This window comes from Mauremys reevesii, linkage group 21, assembly GCF_016161935.1.
Source record: "Mauremys reevesii isolate NIE-2019 linkage group 21, ASM1616193v1, whole genome shotgun sequence".
Classification (NCBI taxonomy): Eukaryota; Metazoa; Chordata; order Testudines; family Geoemydidae; genus Mauremys; species Mauremys reevesii.
The window spans coordinates 10,593,931-10,616,979 of NC_052643.1; the positions used below are offsets into that span (position 1 = coordinate 10,593,931).

The 23,049-nt window shown below is 48.2% G+C and overlaps 1 protein-coding gene across 5 annotated transcripts in view; it reads left to right on the top strand.

The window, feature by feature from the left end:
- Window positions 1–900: 900 nt before the first annotated feature.
- The window catches only part of LOC120387828 (solute carrier family 2, facilitated glucose transporter member 5-like), a 30,210-nt gene continuing 8,061 nt past the window's right edge, over window positions 901–23,049 (top strand). The window contains exons 1-8 of one of the 5 annotated variants that reach the window (XM_039509030.1): window positions 901–966; window positions 1,142–1,256; window positions 1,357–1,438; window positions 13,941–14,039; window positions 16,011–16,171; window positions 16,965–17,089; window positions 20,286–20,438; window positions 20,531–20,656. In XM_039509030.1, coding sequence (XP_039364964.1) covers window positions 1,385–1,438; window positions 13,941–14,039; window positions 16,011–16,171; window positions 16,965–17,089; window positions 20,286–20,438; window positions 20,531–20,656 — 718 coding nt within the window. In that variant the 5' untranslated portion in view covers window positions 901–966; window positions 1,142–1,256; window positions 1,357–1,384. Of the gene's footprint in view, window positions 967–1,141; window positions 1,257–1,356; window positions 1,439–5,330; window positions 5,437–10,431; window positions 12,513–13,940; window positions 14,040–14,417; window positions 14,542–16,010; window positions 16,172–16,964; window positions 17,090–20,285; window positions 20,439–20,530; window positions 20,657–23,049 lie in introns of those variants that run through there. The other 4 variants (XM_039509031.1, XM_039509029.1, XM_039509032.1 and 1 more) reach the window with 4 other exon arrangements.

Consider the following 23,049-nt stretch of genomic DNA (forward strand, 5'->3'; position numbering starts at 1 on the left):
AACCGAACTTCTCCCGGGTGGTCGCTGGTGGTATGTTCCTCCTTTTCTGGTGCCCGACTGGAGACCCGGGGCTCTCCTTTGCAGCAGGGCTGAGCACTCCCAGCTGCAGCTGAGGCCGATGGGAGCCGTGCTTTGAATATAGGAAGGGCCAGATAACAGTAAATACTCTGAAAAATCAGGTCCTTGGTGCCACAAATTGGGCACCTGAAACGGGTGGATGATTTTGACCTTAATCTACGCCCCTGCCCCCCATCTGTAAAATGGGGATCATACCACCCCTCCCCTCACAGGGGCGTAGTGGAAGTAATTCAGTTTTGTGACGCACTCAGGGACCACGTCGATGAGCACCATAGAGAGGCCCCTGAGGGAATTAATAAATTGTTTGAATCGTGTGCAGTAAATAAAGCCTGGAGTCATGCGCACAACAATGAGGCTAAAACAAAATATCGAATAGCTGCTTATTATGCAAGCACCGACCATGCTCCTGCCCCTTTAAGATGCAGGACCAAACTCCGTGAAATAGCCCTGCGTCCACTTAAAGCATGGTGGTGTGGCAGGTTTAAATTGTCGGGAGGGTGCGAGGTTATATAAGGCTCTGTAAACATATCATATGCTCCTCGTCCTGCCTCAGAGCTTAGAACTGCTGGATGAATCAAGGAAACTCCTGGTGAAACAAGTGATAGGATTTCAAATATATTCCACCCCCACCTGCTCAGATCATCCTTCCAGCCAAGGAGACGTGACTAGGCAGAATCTCTAAACCAATGCCATGTAGAATTCCCCATAGAGGTCACTCTTGAGAGAGACACAGCTCTCCCTTTCTTGGCGGGAGTGTGAGCGCTTGGCACGTAACCTGCTGTATTTAAATCCATGTGACATCTGCTGCTACATAACCACAGCGTAAACCCTCGCTGTCTTCTGAGCACCTGAGACAGGGCCGGCTCCAGGCACCAGCTCAGCAAGCAGGTGCTTGGGGCGGCCAAGGGGAAGGGGCGGCACGTACGGCTCTTCGGCGGCGGGTCCCTCGGTCCCTCTCGGAGGGAAGGACCTGCCGCCGAAGAACAAAGCGGCATGGTGGAGCTGGCGCCGATCGCGATGGCAGCTTTTATTTATTTTTTTTTCCCCCTGCCGCTTATTTCAGCAAAAACCCTGGCGCCGGCCCTGACCTGAGATGTGGAAAAGGAACGCCAGGCTGGGCCAAATCAGCATTTGTCTCTAGGAGCAGGAAAATGAACCCACCCACCAGAGTCCAAGAGGTCAGAAAACGCACTTTGGGCAAGAAGGGGCTTGTGCAGAACCGAAGGAAGAAGGAGCTTTAATTTCCATTCCCTTTCTGTGTTGATTTGCATTTTGTAGCATCCTCGTTTTGCTGGCTCACGCAGGCATGCCGGCGGAGACGGGACCGGAGCCTCCCCAGACCTGCGCACCCAGGACTGGGGTAAGTTCGCAGGGCTCAGAATCTGGGTTCAGAAGCTGCTGTGTGGGATTCCCAGAGTTTCTGCCAAGTAACAAAGGCTGATGGTGTCTGGGAGTGAGTTTTGGTCAAGCAGGGAAGGGTTGCTTTGAGGTGGGCAGTGGGACACCAGCTGGCACTGTGGTTTCTGCTGGGCACAACATATATGAAATACACTGAGAAACTTGTGTATATTTTTTTTGCTCTCTCTTATAATGCAGCTTAGCAATAAGTAGCTCTGCTCTCGTGGCTGCCTCCGATTCCACATCCAGCCCACCCTTCCCACAGCGGCCGAGTGACCTCCAAAGTAAACGGGCCTTATCAGCTCGTCCCATCCTCGCCATTCGCAGTCAGTAACGTGCCACGTCTCCTGTTGGCGAGTGTGATGAAGGAAAGTCCCATGCGCAGCCAAAGCAGGATGATATACGGCAGGATCTGTACACATTTTGGTTGTGAGCAGATCTTGGATTATTTGTATTGCAGTCATGGGCCAGGACCCTATTGTGCCACAACAAAAAGACAGCCGCTGCCCGAAATATGCAGTGTAGTTGTAGCTGTGCCAGTCCCTGGATATTAGAGAGAGAAGGTGGGTTGGACCAACTTCTGTCCATGAGAGAGACAAGCTTTCAAGCCACACAGGGCTCTTCGTCGGGGCTGGGAAAGGTACTCCCAGCTTCCCGGCAAAATGCAAAGGGGAACAGATGGTTTAGCATGAGAAGTTAGCACAGGGGTAGGCAACCTATGGCATGCGTGCCGAAGGCAGCACGCGAGCTGATTTTCAGTGGCACTCACACTGCCCGGGTCCTGGCCACCGGTCTGGGGGCTCTGCATTTTAATTTGAAATGAAGCTTCTTAAACATTTTAAAAGCCTTATTTACTTTACATACAACAATAGTTTAGTTCTATATTATAGACTTATAGAAAGAGACCTTCTAAAAATGTTAAAATGTATTACTGGCACGCGGAACCTTAAATTAGAGTGACTAAATGAAGACTCGGCACAGCACTTCTGAAAGGTTGCCAAGCCCTGAGTTAGTACATACTGTAAGGGACCATTCAAGGTAAAGTGGCCCGTTAGTCAGATGGGGAAGAGGAAATGGGCTGTAGTATTTATTGTAAAAAGAGGGAAACACCTGAATTTTAGTGTCTTTGTCTGTGGTGTTCTTTACCGATCAATCCAGGATTTTATAACCGCTCCATCATTGTGTAATCAGAGCGCTCCAACCCCCTGGGTTTCAGAATCCAGTTTTCAAGCATAGCTGCATTGTGTGGTCTCTCTCGCTCACCAATAATCTCTTCATTAGTCACGAACAGTGATTTATGGTTCAGTGCTAGCTCCCGCTTTCTCCTCCCCTTTTGCTGTTGCTCACACACTGATTTTCTCCAACCGAGTCCTTTGGGGCTGAAACTTCCCGTCCTGGAACCCATTGCTGATGCTGAAAACTTCAAACTTGGGAGCTTTAAATATTTTGCCACTTTCACCACGAAATTCGACTTCTCTTCAGCTCCTGGTTTTGTGAGGCCAGACAGCAGGATGAAATGCAGATAGTTCCCAAACACACACACAAGAACTTCTCCCCATCACGGGTGCAGGAATGTTGTGGGCAGCCGAACTGTAGCCAGTGTCTCCAGACAAGTTCTCCTCTTTGGATTTGGGTGCAGGGGTGAAGCACAGACATAGTGAGCTGGAAAATTCTTTGACGTGTGTTGGTTGAAATGAAACCACGACTGTGAAATAACAACTCTTCTGGCCAGCTGGTGCTATAAGCAACTTGTAAAGGAAATGAAACACCAGGGGAATATTTAAGGTACAAATACATTGTTGGTTGGTTTTGTTTTATTATTTGCATTCTGGTGGCACCTTTCAGCCACCAGAGGTCACCGCGAGCTGCTGCACCGAGAAAGAGACGTGACTAGCTCCATGTCACCCTAGGTCAGTGCCTGAGCCAGGAACAGAATCTGGGTGTCCTGGGTCGCAGTCCTGGGTCCTGTCCACTGATGCTGTATGTCTGCACCCGTCCTGTAGCGGACTGTGTGCGTACGTGTTTGGGTAGGTGCCCTGTAACACACTGGCTTCCTGGAGAATTATTAGCTACATCAAATTAGACTTTAGCCCTTGGTTCTGGTCTCCATTTATTGTCCAGATGACCACGAGCTCACAAAAGAAAAACAAAACTTCCAGCTGGGGCTTTCTACCCAGTCATGACTCCCGGGGCTTTCCACCCCGAACCTTCCTTGGGGACTTTTGCAGGAGCCTATCCCTTCCTGCAGCTTCTCCCTGCAGTCCACCCTCAACTGAGTCATTTGCTGGTGGTTATAATCACTTACTCCCTTTTCTGCTGGGTCTGATCATTGACCAGGGCTGGTTGACCCCAGGTCACTGGCCCTTAAAGGGTCAATCCCGCCTGTTACAGGCCCCCACTCACCGCTCAAGTGTGTGTCATAAAATCTGTACTGCTGTGAGTTAAAGGAGATTCTCCAAGTGGGCAGGGGCCTGCTTTAGAAGCAGGATGCCGAGGTTTCTGTCCTGTGAAGTTCTGAATGACGTGGCATGCAGCAGATTGATTCCTGGGAAGTCCTAGGTTGTCACATATTTGTTGCCGTCCCAGAATACTCTATGAACTTCTGAGTGTGTTTATCTTGGGAGAATGAGGATCTTCTAAAACAAAACAAAATAGGGGCTAACAACTTAACTTGCTTTAAGATAGAGCTCGATAAACTTATGAGTGAGTTCGTATGCTGGGATTGCCTGTGGTGGTGGGGATCTATGCTGGGTAGCCCTGGAGGGTCCCTTCTGTCTTATTGTCCTGAGATCTCATGCTTCAGGGCTTCAAATGGTGAACTGTAGAGGGTCAGGAAGGGATTCCCCCCACCCAATGTATTCTGGATTTTTTTGTTTTTCTCCTTCCCCTCCAGCATGGGTCATTGGCTACTTGCTGGGATCATCTGGACATATCTCCCTTAATCAGTACCCTGGCATGACAAGGCCTCAGGCATGGGTCCACCTTGCTTCCTCCTGTTCCCTGCCTGTGGAACACATAGTTTAGCCTCCTGAAGGTGGTAATAGTTTGTTCTAATTCCGGTTGTTGGGCCTGCTGTGGAGGTGGCTGGGTGCTGGCTGGTGGCCTGTGATCTGGTGGTCCTCTCTGGTCTTGGTTCTGATGAGAAGGCTGGGTGGGTGGACAAGCAACAGCTGCAGGTTTGGGTTGCAGGGTAAAGCAGCCCTCCCCGTATCGATCTGTTTACAGTTCCTCTCCCGCTGCCAGCTGCGTGGTGCTAATTGCCCTTGATGAGATAGGCAGAGTTACAAAGAACTAGACATCTGCCAACTACAAATACTTGTCCTCTCCCGTCACAGGGCATTTATTGCACCCGCTCACCTTGGTCTGGTTTGCTTACAGGGTAGGGCAGCGTTTTTGTCGCGTGGGAGGGATGACTTCCATGCCCCTTTCACGTTGTGAAAGATCTTTTCCTTCCCTGTCTCATCCTGTTCCCCATCAACCATCTGGTTGTGGTTGCTTGGCCAGAGCTCCCTTCAGAGCTTCGGCTCTCCTCCGTAATGGGAAGAGAGTTTGTTTATTGCATGGAGCTACGCAGCCCCTCATCTCCCCCAAACCTGGAACTGATTGTGCTGCTGATGCAACACTCCCAGCACCTCTCAGCCTAGGGGCACATGGGACTGGGAATCCAATTTAGAACTACCCCTGGGCAGGCCAGTGCATATCACCTCGGGCTTGGGCAGCGTTCCTGAGAGTTCTATTGCATATGGGTTAACTTGAACTCCCAACTGCCCTTGCTGTGTTTTGATTGGTTAGAAGAGCCAATACATGCTAAGATTGTTGTTGCAATTACTGTTCTATCTTGCACCTGTGTTCAGTTAAGACTGGTGATGATGATATAGAGATGCAGAAGAGTCGGGAACTACTAGACAGAAGCAGTTTCTGCGAGATGAGGACGCTGCCGTTCAAGCTCTAAGCTATTTGGTAGCTTCTTTCTTCAAGGAGCTAAGTATTTTGTTAAGAAATTCAAATTGGTGTTGTGGTTTTTCATTACGAAACAAGCAGCATTTTAAGCCATTGGGGGACAGCTGGTTGTGGGTTGTGTGTGTGTGTATTTGTTTTTACCAGCACTGGAGACCTATTTTTGTTTCCATTTTTAAATCCTAAGAATGTTTCTGAGATGAGTTAACATTTTTGGCTTTTGCCAAAGGAAATTACTTTCTGCTTTACCTGTGTGCCATAAGCTCTGTACTGCTAAGGAGATTCTCCTTCAGCTCAAATGGTATGGTGCCATGTTTTTTGGAGTGGGAGATTCTTAGATCCATCACAACTGCCGATGTGAAATTCTGCCTAGTGTACAGTATAAATGATACCCCTAAAGTGTTTTCTTGGCAATGAATTTGTTACAACGTAGCTTTTTTAACAGCAAAATTCTACTAAACTTAAATCCATGGAACTGCACAGATATAACGAGGTAAAATCTGAGCTTGTAATGTTCCTTTGTCTGTCCTTAGACAAGGATCTGTTACTGAATTGTTCCTCCACAGTAGGATTTGCCAATCTTTTTTTCACAGAGTGGACCACGTCTTAATAGAGAAGTTATCTCATGAGCCCCTCTCACCCCCCTCAAATCACATAGGAGACTTCCCCCTCCCACTGGCAATCCTACAACTAGCGCCCGGCAAATATGTGGATATCTGCTACATCCATGGACCATGTTTGTGGATCATGGATCGGATGTGGATACACATTTTGTATCCACTCAGGGCTCTATGTATCAGAGGGGTAGCCGTGTTAGTCTGGATCTGTAAAAGCAGCAAAGAGTCTTGTGGCACCTTATAGACTAACAGACGTTTGGGAGCATGAGCTTTCATGGGTGAATACCCACTTCGTCGGATGCATGTAGTGGAAATTTCCAGGGGCAGGTATATTTCCCTGGCCACACAATAGCAGATCTTAAGGTTGCCATCCTGCAGCAAAAAGTCTTCAGGACCAGACTTCAGAGAGAAACTGCTGAGCTTCAGTTCATCTGCAAATTTGACACCATGAGCTCAGGATTAAACAAAGACTGTGAATGGCTTGCCAACTACAAAACCAGTTTCTCCTCTCTTGGTTTTCACACCTCAGCTGCTAGAAGAGGACCTCATCCTCCCTGATTGAACTAACCTCATTATCTCTAGCCTGCTTCTTGCTTGCTTATATATACCTGCCCCTGGAAATTTCCACTACATGCATCCGACGAAGTGGGTACTCGCCCACGAAAGCTCATGCTCCCAAACGTCTGTTAGTCTATAAGGTGCCACAAGACTCTTTGCTGCTTTTTCAGGGCTCTATGTATAACATCACTGTGGCAACTACAGCAGTTGCTTCCATGGAGAAAGTGACAGCAGGAAAGCTGGAAACAGGCGAGACAAGATCATGGGACCAGCTGGCTCTCTGTGGGCCCCCAGCAATTCACAAACTTCTGCTCTTACGGTGAAGGAGAATTAATCTGAGATTCTTCTCAACCAATAAAAGCATGAGGTTAGGCCTCGTTAATTTCTCTCCTTCTGGTAAGAATGGCAAACTGGCCACTTAAATAGCTGCTCTCTCTAGTCCGTTGCATCTTTGGCCCAGTGTGTACTTAGATATGTTGTCCTTTCATTTCCCAACACTTGCACGTGTTGTGTATGGGTATCAGCACTGCACGATTCTTTACTGAATATTTCTCGATGCCAGAGTGTGGGTGCAGGGATTTAATTCCTGCATTGAGAGGTGACGCTGCCTTGCATACATTCTTGCTTACTTTTAAGTTCTAAAGGAAAGGGGTTTGTGCCCATACGGAAGAGGTGTGGCTCTTGGGGGAGCGGGGGTCCCTGCAGAGTTAAGCTTAATTAGAGAAATCAGACCTTGGGGCATCCATGCATAACCAACCCCTTACCACACAGGGTCATCAGCGGGATTTTTAAACCCAGGATTGTTCAGAACCACAGCACTGTCCTCCACTATGTGTGCTAAAGCAGTAATTTAGCTCCCTCCTTCTATTAGCTGCTAGCAGTAGTAGTCGGTTATCCTCCAGTGGATCAGCTACTATAGTGGCACACTACATATTCTTTGCCAGCATATTTGCATATGCAATTTAATTTTGGGCACTGATCACTTTTTTGCTGTTGGAAGGAATCCTTCCTGGAAAGCCAGCTGTGCTCAGTAGGTTTTAGCTTGCATAGAATGAAGCTGTTTAGGAATGAGTATATTTATGGATCACCAATGCCCTTCCCCTTTGTTGTTGTTGGACACCAGAGTATCAAGAAGTGCAGATGTAAGTGGCGATCATCACCTTGTATTGAGTAAGCTTCAGATAAAACTGAGAAAGACGAAGAAAGTTTATGGGCAACAAATTTTCGACTCAAGGAAGTTGAAAGAACCGTCGGTAAAGGCACAGTTCATACTGGAGCTCTCGAAAAAGTTTCAACTTCTAAATGATTTGCGAACTGGTAATATAAACACTATTTGTGACAATGTTGAGAAGGTATATGTGGAGGCCAGCAAGACAGTGCTTGGCTATAAGAGAAGAGAGCGGAAAGTATGGATTTCAGATCATACATACAAACTCATTGAGGAGAGGAAGATAGCAAAATTACGTATGCTGACTGGAAGTGGTGAACAACAGAAAGCTGCGAATGAAGAATACAGGGAGAAAAACAAGGCTGTGAAGAGAAGTGTTCGAAAAGATAAAAGGGATTATATTACCAGTCTGTCAAGAGAGGCACAGTCAGCAGCCATGCGGGGCGACACAAGAACTGTGTATAGAATCACGAGGACTTTGACAGGAGGGTTCAGCAATAGGTCAACAGCGGTTAGAGGAAAGGATGGGAGAATATTGATAGAAGAGAGAGAACAAATTAATCGATGGGCAGAGCATTTTAGAGAGACTCTAAATAGACCAAATCCTGAAGAGGTAGTTGAAATAGAGGAAACGAGTTTTCAGATGGAGGTAGAACAAGGGCCTATCACAGAGCGAGAGATAGAAGAGGCCATTAGACAGACAAAAGAAAATAGGGCACCAGGCGAAGATAGAATAACCGCAGAAATGCTAAAAGCCGACCTGAATATGAGTGCCGTGATTCTAGAGGAGCTATTCAACAAGGCATGGGAAGAAGAGAAAGTACCTGAAGCATGGAAGAAAGGTATCATTGTGAAATTACCAAAGAAGGGTGATTTGTCTTTGTGTGATAATTGGAGAGGTATAAACCTGTTATCAGTGCTTGGGAAGGTTTTCTGCAGAGTCCTGTTACAGAGAATAAGACAAGCAGTAGAAGAGGTCCTGAGGGAAGAACAAACAGGATTTAGGAGTGGGAGAGGATGCGTTGATCAGATATTTGTATTACGTATGATAATGGAACAATCCCTTGAATGGAACTCGCCACTGTTCATTAACTACCTTGATTTCGAGAAGGCATTTGATAGCGTCCACCATCCATCTCTCTGGAATATCCTAAAAACATATGGATTCCCTCCGAAAGTTATTAACATCCTCAAAGAGATGTATGCCGATAATAAGTGTTGTGTTCGCCATGAAGGACAGCGGAGCGAGTGGTTCCATGTGAGAACGGGAGTTAGACAAGGATGTGTTATTTCGCCCATCCTATTTCTTGTGGTTATAGACTGGGTGATGCGGACAGCCACCGAAGATAGGCCAAGAGGGATCGCATGGGGACCCTCTGGTCATATTGAAGGTTGTGACTTTGCGGATGACATTGCCCTGATTTCAAGCTCTCAGATGGACCTCCAAGAGGAGACTGATAGAGTAGGTAGAGCAGCAAGGTGCATGGGACTTAATATCCACGCCGGTAAGAGCAAAACAATGAAAGTAAAAACAGCCAGCTCGACGACGACAGTAGTATGTGACGTAGAATTGGAGGAGGTGAACGATTTTAAATATCTTGGTAGTTACATATCGGCTGATGGTAATATTCAGAAGGAGATATCTACCAGAATTGGTCTTGCAGCAACTGCATTCTATAGACTTCAGAACATTTGGAGGTCGGCCATCTTGCAAATGAAAACCAAGGTAGAGGATCTACAGGTTGAACGTCCGCTCTGTGTTGCTTTATGCGGCGGAAACATGGAGGACCAACAAGAAGATAGAAAGTCGGCTTCGGGGTTTTGAAGGAAGGTGTCTTAGGCGAATTCTTAACATACACTGGCCGCAGCGTATCACCAATGTTGAAGTGAGCCGATTAACGGGCATTAACAACATAGTGGATGAAGCCAAACAACGAAGATGGAGATGGTTGGGGCATGTGTTGAGAATGGGTGCTGATAGACACCCTCATATTGCCCTACGATGGACACCACAAGGAAGAAGGAGGAGAGGTAGACTATTGGGGACGTGGCGAGGGACCATTGAAGAGGAAATGAAAGGCATGGGAATGAAGTGGGATGAAATTTGCTGCCTCGCTCAAGAACGAAATGAATGGAGGAGAATGGTTGACGCCTTATGCTCCACTGGGAGTGAATAAGAGGAAGAAGAAGAAGAAGAAGAATGCCCTTCCCCAAGATTTCTGGACTTATCTGTTTCCCTGAATAATTTTTGCTTTAAGGTTTTTCGTTTTCCTCCTTATCCCTCCACCGGTCTTGTTTCTACATAGGTTGCTTTGCCCTAATTACAGCCAGAAGCCGGTATTGTCTTTTACCTTGTTGCACAGCATTGTTTGTGCACTGTTAGCTCAGTCGTTTTTAGCACCTCTCACGTGAGCATGACTTGTGGTTCTGATTTGGATTAGCTCGAAAGGGACTTTGAATAAACAGTAACTACTGGGTGTTGAAAACAAACAACCCCGAAAAGTATCAGAGGGGTAGCCGTGTTAGTCTGGATCTGTAAAAGCAGCAAAGAATCCTGTGGCACCTTATAGACTAACAGACGTTTTGCAGCATGAGCATTCACCCACGAAAGCTCATGCTGCAAAACGTCTGTTAGTCTATAAACCCTGAAAAGAAATCCTAAGGAAGAAGAAAAATTACGGATCAACAGCAGCTCCAATAATTTACTTTGGTTTGAATGGCCAACCTGTTCCTTTTATGACCTGCAGCACAGTGCTGGGGAGGAACAGTCAATGGATGCCAAAAATATAAACCGGGGTGGAAAATGCTGAGTCTAAATTCTGTGCCCAGTTTTCTGTTAAGCCCCTTAAATGAGGGAAATAAAAACAGGCACACAATGGACCCATGTGGGACCCACATGCAACTCACAAGAGTCCAAGAGGATAAGGTATTTTACTGAGCAATAAAAACAAGTGTGCCCTTTAAGAGTAGAGATTGTTTGGTTGTTTCATCTAGTCTGGTGATTGGGACTATCTGTGAACTTCGCTTCCTAATTAATCAGGGCCGTGCAGCCTTGGTTAACTAATAACAAGGCTCTATGCAAATAAGCTTTCGGGTTGGAATGGAGAGGAGAGCTGTACCATCTGCCAGCCATTTCCACCCCCACCCACTCCCAACCCCCGCACGCACCTTGCATTTGGTGGGGAAAGACTTGGGGACTGAAGGGGTTAATATGCTTGGGGGCAAAAGCAGCAGATCAAACGCCTGAGCAAAAATGCAAGATATGCTGCTCTGAACATGCCATGACCTGCAGCAATGCCGCCCCCAGCAGCCGGCCGCAAACGGCTCCTCCATGCTGCACACTATGCTGCGTTCCAGTGTAAAGAACAGGAAGGCAACCTGCTGCCGTGAGACGGTGCTAACCCAGTTTGGTCCCGTGCCCACAGGCAGGACTAAAACCCGGCTGTCACATAGTTAGGGTTTGCTCCTGTCCCCACTGAAGCCAATGGCAAGGCTCCCACTGGCCGCAGGGTCAGACCCTTCGAGCGCAGTGCTCGGACAGGGGACATTTTGTAGTTGAAATGGGCCCGTAGCGAGACAGAGGCTAAATGAGAACAGACAAATGCTTTCTAGGCCCTATGCCAATCTTCGTCTGCTGAGTCTCTGTAACCCTTGTTCATGCGAGTCTCAGACCCTTGCCAGCAACAGCTGCGTTAATACACAACGGCGTCTATCATCGTTTCCCTGTGCGGCACGGACAAGGGTTTTCTCTTGTCTGGGGTGTGAGACGGAACTGCAACTAACTGGCAATATTCAGGACTCGTAGTGTGCACGACCTGCCATTCAGAGGTTCTGAGCACCCTCAACATCCATTGTGGTTAGTGGGAGCTCGGAGAGCTCTGCTCCTTTAACTGCCTGCATGATGTTTTCCTGAATAATACAAAAGCGTAGTGCCTAACCCCTCCGCCCCCCGCCACCCCCACCAAGCCGTACAGCATCCTCCAGCAGTGGCCCCAGACGCAGTGGCTGGATCATTGGCAGAAAATACAGGTTCAGTAGGGGCTGTTGGGTGTGTGATCGTACCCTGATTTTACACATGGAGAAAATGGGGCCCAGCGAGGTGAAATTAACATGTCCCATGCTGCTGCAGAGGCTTTGAACTCCAGGAGTTCCTGGCTCCCAGTTCTGTGCTCAGGCCCCTAGACTGTGCTGCCTCTGCCTAAAGCGCAGCCTACCGCCCTCGAGAAAGTAGCTCTGTCCACGCAGTGCTGGATCCTGCTGCTACGTCTGCAGAAGTGAACCTCCTCTCCCGGGGGCAGAGCCAGCCTGTTGCAGTGGAGTTTCTGGCTGCTTTCACCACAGCTATTGCAGCAAGGAGCCTTTTGAAACGCCAATCGGGAGAGTGTGGCAGCGATCCAGTTGGAACATGGGTTTGACACAAGGGATTCTGACCCTCGCGGGGACGGGGCCTTGAACAGAGGAAGGGAACACGGAGCCATATGGGAGCCATGCAAGAGCCATGCAGCCCCCAGGAAGGTCCAGAGGACAGACTGATTGTACTGGGCCATAAAGCGTATTAGTGGGTGTTCCCTGTCACACCCACAGAGCAGCCAGCATGAATTATCTTCCCTCCTGGGGCGTCCACTGCCCCACTTTGCCTATAAAAGCCTGAAATCAACGTTTTTGCCTCACACCCCAAAATGAAGCTGACAAAGAAGAATCAGGAGAGCACTGATGCCAGCAGGGGCAGGAAGGGGGTGAGTTTGCCTGGCTCTTTCTGGCTAACATGGTGAAGGCTGCAGAAAAGTTTCCCTGGGGAAAATGGGGGAGGGGGCTGGTTAGCAGTGCCAAAACTGATGCTCATGGGCTATTCTGGTTACGGATCTATTTATGCCTGAGGCTGTGCTGCCTAGCGGTTAGGACACTGGAGATGGGAGACCTCGGATCTATTCCAGGTTCTGCAACTAACCTGCTGGGTGAGCCCTGGGCAAGTCATCTTTGCCTCCCCCCTTTTGTCTGTCTCGTCTGTTTAGACAGTAAACTTTTGGGGCAGGGACTCTCTAACTGTGCATTTGTACGGCACCAAGCAGAGTGGAGCTCTGATCTCATTTGGCGCCTCTAGACACTGCTATAATACTGGAGATGGGGTGGGGTGGGGCTGGCTCTTCCCCAGCATAGTAGAGAAGACTGAGAAGGGAAATGGGAGCCAGGAACTCCTAATCCCACCTCTGAAACTGACTCACTGCGTAACCTGGGGCTGTCACATAACCTCTCAGCGGCTCTGTTTTGCATGCACGCTGCTGAGACATCTGAAGAAGCTGAGTGTGAACAGTGGGGAAACTACTGGCTACTCCGGAGAAATCCTCCTGTAAGAGTCAGAACGAGTTCTCTGTGCTAGAATAGATGGGCTGATGAGGCTAAGCCATTAAGGCTAATGGTGGCTGGAGAAAACAACCTATGGCTGAATGGAAATATGATTTAATTGCCCACAGGAAACAACAGAGTGCATTAGAGAGCTCTAAAAGGCCGCTCTGTTTGCTGCACAGCTGGCTGCAGCTTGAGAAGTCAGTAGCAACAAGGGATACTATAGGCTGTTGTTAGTGGCTGGTGACTCCAAGGACTCTGTGCCCATGAATAACGTTGATGTTCGGGTCCTGCACAAGGCAGTTATTTCTCCCCTCTGTGCAACCACAAAGCACAGCTCCTGTAGGGCACGATCTAACGTCCGTGGAAAAGTTCCAAATGAGTTTAATAGCAGCTAGAATGGGCCCATAAGCAGCTTGATTCGGAAATGCTGATGGCAGAACAACCATGAGAAAGAAAACAGAGCAACTGCGAGGGGAAGAGATATATTTTTTTTTTATTCATTCTGGAAAATTTAATGGTATTTATTTTGGCTATTGGCATCTATTTGACTTCAACGGCCAACTGATACTCTAGAGAAAGGGTGTTTGCACTGAAGTTTCAAATAAGGGAAAAATCAAGCAGAATAAAGTGAGGTGTAGCGTAACCAATCTATCGGACGTTCTTTTTACACTAAGGAGAAACACAAGGGCAGGAGCCCAATTTTTTTCAGTGTCCTTTGCTTTAATGAATGCCCTGGGTTTTTAAAATATATATGCGCACACCGAGAGACACACCCCTAAGTTATTTCCACCCCATGTAACTGCTCTTCTTTCCTGCAGAAAATGACACTTCTGCTCGCAGGTGTAACGCTGGTGTCCACCTTTGGATCGTCTTTCCAGTACGGTTACAATGTCTCCGTGATCAACTCTCCAGCTGTGGTAGGTGCAGGAAACAGCCTAGAAAGGGGGAAAAGACAAGCAAGCGGCGGACTAGTAACAGTGGCGTGCGCGCGCACGTGCACAGAGTCTAGGCTTTCTAAACTCTGTCTGCCTTGGGATTACCATGGTGCCAAGGGAGAAGAAGTGTCCTAACTGTTTCCTCTCTCTGTCTTGGGTGTTCTTAGCATGCAATGATCGTGGTGTGTAGGCATGAAATATAACTTCAGGACAGCACCGAAATTGGCTCTGTTCTTGCCATCCTAGGCTTTGCTTGCTAACACTTGATTTCCTGCCCCTCTTCCTTTCTGAATGTATTTCTCTTGATGTGCTTTCCTTTCCGAACCTCATAACCCACTGTATGATTTCTAACCCCACAAGCCATCTGGCTAGTGCGGAATTCTCTCTGTGCACGTACACCGGACAGCTGTGGTGATGGAGATCAAGTAATGAAGCACAGTCCTGAAATCCTTAATCAGGGAAAGCTAAGATTGCTGGACCACTGGTAAGATCCCATCTTGGGCTTCCGGCATCCATCCTTTGGCATTTTGCTATAAAAGTAGTTGTCCCATAACACTGTATTGTGGCTATCCTGGTCTTCACGAACAAGTAGACTTTGTTCCCAAGAACTGAAATTTGGATCCATCTGTGACCCCAACTTCCTCTTTCCTCCAAATCTGCCAGTCACCATCCTCCAGTGTATTGCCAAAATTCATCTTCAGGCGGACCCTCCCTCTGCTCTGTGTGCTAACATACCCACTTCCTGGCTTGACTATTGCACGTCCTCCTTTTATGATCTTCCTAAAATCCTGCTTTCTAAAGCCAAGTTCAGCCTCACTGAGGAATGGGACCTTTATCTCCCCCAGATCGTTTGCTGGTCTCCTATCTATGTATGCATGTCTTGCCTGCGATCCTGCCAGGGTAGCACTTACCATGGGATGCCAGGGTTACATCTCCCTGTGCCCTGTCTCTTTGTAAGTGTGTCTACACTGCAACTGGGAGGTGTAATTTCCAGCTCCCGCGACACATACCCACACTAACTCTGACTGAGGTAGCGCAATAAAAACACCTGCGTAACCACGGCAGCACAAACAGTGGGAGGGGCTAGCCAGCCAGGGACAATCCCATCTGAGAGCCTAGGTACACACGTGGGCAGGCGGCCCCTCCCACCACTCACGCCAAGCTAGTGCAGGTATTTCCACTCAGATTGGACACTGTTTCTTCCAGTTCTGTTGTTGTATTCTATGCTTGGAGCTGGACACGTGACTCGACTAGATACACTCACACTAGCTTTCTGAGAGCTAACGTGCGAAAAATAGTAGCGCAGGACGCAGCAAGCAGTGGCGCAAGCTAGCTGTGCTGAGGACAAACTGGCCTGAACCCCATGGGTATGTATTTTATACAGCCTGTCTCTGCCGCCACTGCCCATGCTACCCTGGCTAGACTTCTATTTTTAGGGCGCTGCCTCAATGAGAGCTTGCACAAGTACATTTACGCAAGCGGGGACTCACCCCCCCTAGCTCCAAGAGTAGACATCGCTTAAGGGTTTGGAGCTCTGCTGAAGAGGTTAAGGGGAACCACAGCTGGGAAGCAGGGTGTGGTCCAACACAAACATTTTCCATGTGTATTATGGGAGAACATGTGTTTTGCGCTTTGTGTACAGAAACCATAGGGCCAGATTTTCAAGAGAGTTGAGCACCCGTGATTGCAAATGAAGTCAAAGGGAGCATTGAAAATCAAGCCAGTAATTAACGGAGCAGGACCTTTGAAATAGGCCAGAGTTCTACTGTAGGTTTCTTTAACCTTCTGTTGTATTTTTCTTAAAACAAATCTTCTTCTTTCACCAAGAAATTATTCAATGGAGCTTTACCCCGTTTAGTCCCCTGCTGCTTTTATAACCTGAATAACCATGTTTCAGTCATATTTTTTTCCCTCCGCCAAGCCAATTAAGTCTGTTTTTGTATCTTTTTCTAGTTCATGCAAGAGTTTTACAACCAAACCTACCTTGACAGGAACGGCATCCCGATGGAGAGCAGCTTCCAAACACTGCTCTGGTCTCTCACCGTGTCTATGTTTCCACTCGGAGGTTTCTTTGGGTCCCTTATGGTCGGTCCTCTGGTGAACCAATGTGGCAGGTGAGTGACCGAGGCACCATAAGATGGTCGGTCCGTAGTTCATTCAGAAACCATTTGCTGTGGTCTGAATAAAGGTCTTTTTACGAGTCCATCTGATTCAGTGTCCTACCATAGCCACCCTCTCTAGTATGCAGCCAGGCCAATGGTTGCCACTTGGATCAGGGTGGAATCCACCCTCCCCCATCTGCAGAACAACTGATCTGGCTGCACTGTGGATGGAGTGGATATGACCATGCTGCACGCACGATACTCTGAGCCAGATGTACCACTTGGTCCAAGCTGCTATGCCAGGGCCACTCTTCGCCCCTTCCTTTTTCATTTTTAAGCAGCTTAGTTTATCTAAGGCACTTGTGGTTAAATCCCACGGTAGCTTTTTATGTCTCTGGCGATCCCTTCCCCACTGCTCTCTCCTCAGCTACCTGCTTTCCTGTGTTAAATGCAGGAAAAATCCTCCAGAGGAGAGCGAGGATAGTTGAGAGGGAGGACAGGCTCGTGGTTGACGTATTGGAGTGGGTTCAGTTGCCAGCTCTGTCACAGGCATTCTGAGTGACCTTGGGCAAGACACTTAACCTCTTTGTGCCTTAGTTCCCTACCTGTGAAGTGGGAAAATATTTCCTTTGTCTGTCATGCCTATTTAAATTCCAAACTCTTTGGGGCTGCAGTTGTCTGGCTATGTGTTTGTACAGCACCTAGCGCAACTGAGCCCCATCTCAGTTGGGGCCTTTAGGCAATACCACAGTACAAGTAATGATGATGATAAACTAGAACTGTCACCCTCCCGATCTCTCCGCAGAAAGGGCACTTTACTGATAAATAACATCTTCTCCATTGTCCCCGCCATCCTCATGGGAACCTCCAAGGTGGCAAAGACCTTTGAGGTGATCATCCTCTCGCGAATCATCGTGGGAATATGCGCTGGTGAGTGAAAGGCGGTATGCAGGGGTAGAACAAGGGGTAGGATTTTCTGGGCCAGGTGGAGCATGTCATAGCGGGTTGGTTTGTGAGGAGTATATTGTAGGGACAGTACCCTCTGCAGTGCAATGCAGTGTCTCCATGTCTGTCTCACTCTGTATGCTGTGCGCAGAGTGGGTGTGGTTCCTGGTAAACAAAGGAGACAAGGCTGGAACTTGAGCTCCGTGGAAGTCTGTAAATGTAGTTGTTTTCTTTAATAAATGCGTCCTGTTTAAGATAGACTGTGGTTCCATATGTCATGACAGCCGTGGCCTTGCTGGTGGTGATTCACTTTTCAGATATTTTGGGCAAAATTTATATTCCCTGGTTCTTAAAACTATAACCCCAAGCAGAACTCTTCCAAGCTAAGTTAGTAGAGATGTGGCCAGATCCATAAATCCATTCCAGGAATTACCTGTATCTACCACGGGTAGAAAATTGGCACTGCTATCTGATAGGTTCAGGGCCCTTGGAATCTATTATACCTACATGGACTACAGAAGAACGGAGTGGTTCCAGGTGTGTGGGTGGGGGATTCTGTTTGACCCAGTCTACCTACTGTACAATTTATTTTTTAAAGCAAAGCAAAGGCAGGAGGGGGAGAAAGCTGAGTCTCATATACTTACCTGACTCCAGAAGCAGGGGATTTCATCACAAGAGGCATCATAAAATGGTGACAATTGGCAACACTGATGGGCCTTAGAGTGCTACATTCCCAAGTAACTGCCGGCGTTCTCCGTGTGCTCTCTGTGTCACAATATCTGCTCCAGTCAGCCTCTGACACAATACACCCCAAGCCACGAGGGCTCACTCCAAAAGTTTTCAGGGCAATTAGTTGATCAGGAAAAAGAACAGGAGGACTTGTGGCACCTTAGAGACTAACAAATTTATTTGAGCATAAGCTTTCGTGGGCTACAGCCCACTTCATCGGATGCATGCAGTGGAAAATACAGTAGGAAGATAAAAGCAGCAAAGAATCCTGTGGCACCTTATATAGACTAACAGACGTTTTGCAGCATGAGCTTTCGTGGGTGAATACCCACTTCTTCGGATGCAAGTAGGAAGATAGAGAGAGAGAGAGAGAGAGATAGATATACACACAGAGAACATGAAACAATGGGTGTTCCCATACACACTCTAAGGAGAGTGATCAGTTAAGGTGAGCTATTACCAGCAGGAGAGAAAAAAACCTTTTTGTCATGGTAATCAAAATGGTCCATTTGCAGCAGTTGACAAGACGTTGTGAGGAACTGGCGGCGGGAATAAACATGGGGAAATAGTTTTATTTTGTGTAATGACCCATTCCCTCCCAGACTTTATTTAAGCCTAATTTAATGGTGTCCATTTTGCAAATTAATTCCAATTCAGCAGTCTCTCGTTGGAGTCTGTTTTTGTTGTTGTTGTAATATTGCGACTTTTAGGTCTGTAATCGAGTGACCAAGGAGATTGAAGTGTTCTCCAACTGGTTTTTGAACGTTATAATTCTTGACGTCTGATTTGTGTCCATTTATTCTTTAATTAGAGACTTTGGCCAATGTACATGGCAGAGGGACATTGCTGGCACATGATGGCATATATCACATTGGTGAATGTGCAGTTGATCGGGGGTTTATAAAGGAGAAAAGGGGTCTCTCTCCCTCACAGACCATATGAACAGCCTCATTTGAGTGCTTAGTACTTGTGACAACTGGCTCCTCTGGAAGTGGAAGAGGAAACTGCTCTGCTCTGCTCTGTTTCCACTAGACTTTTTGTTTTGAAAACTCAAAGCAGAAGCTGGGTTTGTTCTAGGGTGACCAAATGTCCCGATTTTATAAGGACAGACCTGATTTTTGGGTCTTTTTCTTATATAGGCTCCTATTACCCCCCCACCCCCATCCCGATTTTTCACATTTGCTGTCTGGTCACCCTAGTTTGTTCAGAGCGGGGGCAGCAGGCTGAATGTCTCAGGTCATGTGGATAATCACTTGTCTGCCCCCCTGCTGGCAGTTTTTGCCCTGCTGGGAGAAAGACGCTTCCTTTTGAGAAACCTGCTTCATTAGAGCCCTGAGCCTTTTGTCAGCAGTGGTTGGGGGGACTTCGGCTGGCTCCGCCCAGCTCTAGCGCTTAGGCAGTGCTGTGCTATTGAGTCGCTGATGGGGCCCAAACCAAAACTGTCACCCCAAAACTTGGGACCCAAATTTTTCAGCTTGTGCCCATTCTGCCGTCTTGTTTTAAATGCTGCAAACGCCTCAGCTTAATTAAACCCTTCGTTTTTAGCTGGGTCTCATCTAGCCAGCAGCTATAACCCCGTCAGGAGAGACCTGGTTACAACAGGGTTAAAAGCTGTGGTGGAGACCAGACCCAACTGTGTCCCTGTAATGGGGTTGAAACCTTGGGCAGTTCAGAATCCTAACCTCGTTATGGGCACGTGATTAGTCCTATTCTGTAACCAAGTCCCCGACTTGGCCCAAGCCCTAGTATAGATGGGGCCTCGGGGCTTAGACAAACGGCTCGTTTCTGTGTCCATGAATTGAGTGCCATGGGCAGGTGTTGGCCCTGGAGAGCGACAGCCTTGTTTATCCACGGAATGGATACAGTATGGGAAGCAACAGCGCACGCGTCCCTGCCTTGGGACACCAGCTGCCAAGGGCAAGAGGGAAATTGGATCTCAGTGATGGAATGGTCCCATTCAATCTATGGCCTTTCTACTGAGGTTGACCATGAGGGCAGGAGACTGGACTCGATGACCTCTCGAGGTCCCTTCCAGTCCTAGAGTCTATGAAGCTATGAATAAAGATGCCAGCTCAGGTGATGGATTTTGTACCATGGACACCTTCAGACTAGGAGTGGAGCTGAGCTGATGCCATCTACTCTTTTATTCTAAGCTCAAATGGAGGGAGAAAAATGCCATTGGCTCCCTTCACACAGGCCAGAGTGGCCATCGGATGGCAATAAGCTTTCAACCACTGCCAGCCTAGGCTAGCTGTGAACCTGAGATGTAGCAGCAGAAAGCAAGCTCCAGTGTCCAGTGCCGTCCAGCCCCTTGTGACCTGTAGGAGGTCAGGTGTCATCATCTGGAAAAATACCTTGGTCAAGTCTCTGAACGTCTGGGTGTTACAGCGAGCGCTCACATCCCAGAGCAGGACTAACCCCTCTCTCTCTCTCTCTCTCTCTCTTCACCTAGGCTTGTCTTCCAATGTCGTTCCCATGTACCTGGGAGAGATGTCCCCCAGAAACCTGAGAGGTGCGGTCGGGGTGGTGCCCCAGCTCTTCATCACCATTGGCATCCTTATAGCTCAGATACTGGGTCTTACTAACATCCTTGGAAACGTTGAAGGTAAAGCCCCGGTCTGAGGAGGAGCTCTCTGGCTGCGCCTCAGTGGATGAGCTCTCTCATCGGGCACCTTGTTATCGGTTTGTCTGTTGCAGGCTGGCCGGTGTTACTAGGCCTAACTGGGATCCCTGCAGTGGTGGAACTCCTCCTGTTGCCCTTCTTTCCTGAGAGTCCCAGGTACCTACTGATACAGAAGGGCAATGAAGAACAAGCCAGACAAGGTACAACCACGGCTGCTTAGCATTGCTAGCAAAAGAACTAGGAGAAGGGCCAGGGGTGTGGATTTGAAGCTAGGTCTCCATTCATAAACAAACTAGGGAAATGCAACCGAGGTGGAGCTACTATAAGATATCAGAGGGGTAGCCGTGTTTCTGTCTCTGTTCTGTAAGGCAATTCCTGTGGCACTAACTGAGACTAACTGACGTTTTGCAGCATTTGCTTTTTGAATCTCAAGAAGTAAGAAGTGGGTTATTCACCAAGCAAATGCAGCAAAACATCTGTTAGTGCTACAGGTTAGAGCCGCTTCTTTACTATTAGATATAGAGAGCAGCAGCGGACAGGGCACACCGCGCCAGCGCAGCGCCAGCGCGCAGCGAGAGCGGCATCCTGAGCTGAGGAGGCCGCGGCATGCCGGTGGAGCGATCCACGGAGCCCGGACTGTAGGACCGGGGGGAGCCGACCTGCGCGCCGTCATGCCGCCGGCGCGGTCGCCCTTCCCGCCGGGGCGGTTCCGCTCCCAGCGGCGCGCTTCCGTGCGCGCTCCGCCGCCGCAGCTGCCGGCCGCCGGCCAGCGGCACCGGGGAGCACGCCGCCGGCGGATGCTCCGCCCCTCCCAGGATGGAAGAGGGGAGGAGACGCGGAGCGGGGCGGGGCGGGGCGCAGCTCGCAGGGGCCTGCTGAGCGCAGCTTTGCTTTGCCGCCCCTGTATGCAGAACTGGTGGGAAAACCATTCCCACAGAGTAGTTCTTAGTGGTTCACAGTCAAACTGGAAGGGCATAACGAGTGGGGTCCCACAGGAATGGGTCTGGTGGTTCTGTTCAATATTTTCATCAATGACTTAGATAATGACGGAGAGAGGACACTTTTACAGAGTTTGTGGGTGATGCCAGGCTGGGAGGGGTTGCAAATGCTTTGGATTAAAATTCACAACGATCCGGCCAAACTGGAGAAATGGTGTGAAGTAAATAGGATGAAATTCAATAAGGACAAATGCAAAATACTCCGCTTAGGAAGCAACAATCAGTTGCACACATACAAAATGGGAAATGACTGCCTAGGAAGGAGTACTGCGGAAAGGGATCTGGGGGTCACAGTGGATCACAAGCTAAATATGAGTCAACAGTGTAACACAGTTGCAAAAAAGAAACAACCCAAACATCATTCTGGGATGTATTAGCAGGAGTACTGTAAGCAAGACACGAGAAGTAACTCTTCCGCTCTACTCCACACTGATTAGGCCTCAGCTGGAGAATTGTGTCCAATTCTGGGCACCACATTTCAGGAAAGATGTGGACAAATTCGAAAAAGTCCAGAGAAGAGCAACAAAAATGATTAAAGATCTAGAAAACATTATCTATGAGGGAAGATTGAAAAAAATTGGTTTATTTAGTCTGGAGAAGAGAAGGCTGTGGAGAGACGTGATAACAGTTGACAAGAACATAAAGGGTTGTTACAAGGAGGAGGGAGAAAAATTGTTCTTGTTAACCTCTGAGGATAGGACAAAAAGTAATGGACTTAAATTGTAGCAATGGAGGTTTAGGTTGGACATTAGGAAAAATTTCCTAACTGTCAGGGTGGTTAAGCACTGGAATAAATTGCCCAGGGAGGTTGTGGAATCTCCGTCATTGGGGATTTGTAAGAGCAGGTTAGACAAACACCTGTCAGAGATGGTCTAGATAATACTTAGTCCTGCCCTGAGTGCAGGAGACTGGATTAGAAGATCTCTCGAGGTCCCTTCCAGTCCTACACTTCTGTGATCTATGGGAATATGCTGTGGGGAAGCGTCCTGAACCAAAAGTCAGGTTAGGGTGCATTAAGCCCTCGGTGCTACCCTTTGATAGTACCTCCGAGGCTTTCAAAGCACTTGGCAAACAGTAGTTCATTTATGCTTCCCTGTACAGCAAGCACACACAATCCCGGTTTTACGCGACAGGGCTGAAATGGATACAGAGAGAGGATAACTGATTTGCCGAGAGCAAGAAAAATAGTCAGTGGTAGAGTCAGGAGTCCTGGCTCCCAGTTCCTTGCTCTCACCACTAGAACACAAACTACTTAACTCTGTTTGCAAGAAGATGGGTTGGAGCTCTCAAAGCTCTCCGAAGAAACCTGAGCCTCATAATCAAGCCCAGGATAAAAGTACTTTTTCGCGAGGGGAACTCTGGTCCCCTTCTCATTGTTCCTTTGTTGGCTCATATGGACGAAGGACCCTGTGGCCCTCCCTCTAGTCCTATGACTGTCGCTGGTTGCTTTATGTTTCCGACAGTGCAGAAGTGGCCAAGACTGCCCTGCTGCTTCTGGGGTATCTCAGTTCCCCCTCTGGTTTCTGTAACTCCAGCCTCCCTCCACTAGCTGAGTTTACCTGGAAATCCAAGTTTACCTGGAAACCCAACTTCCC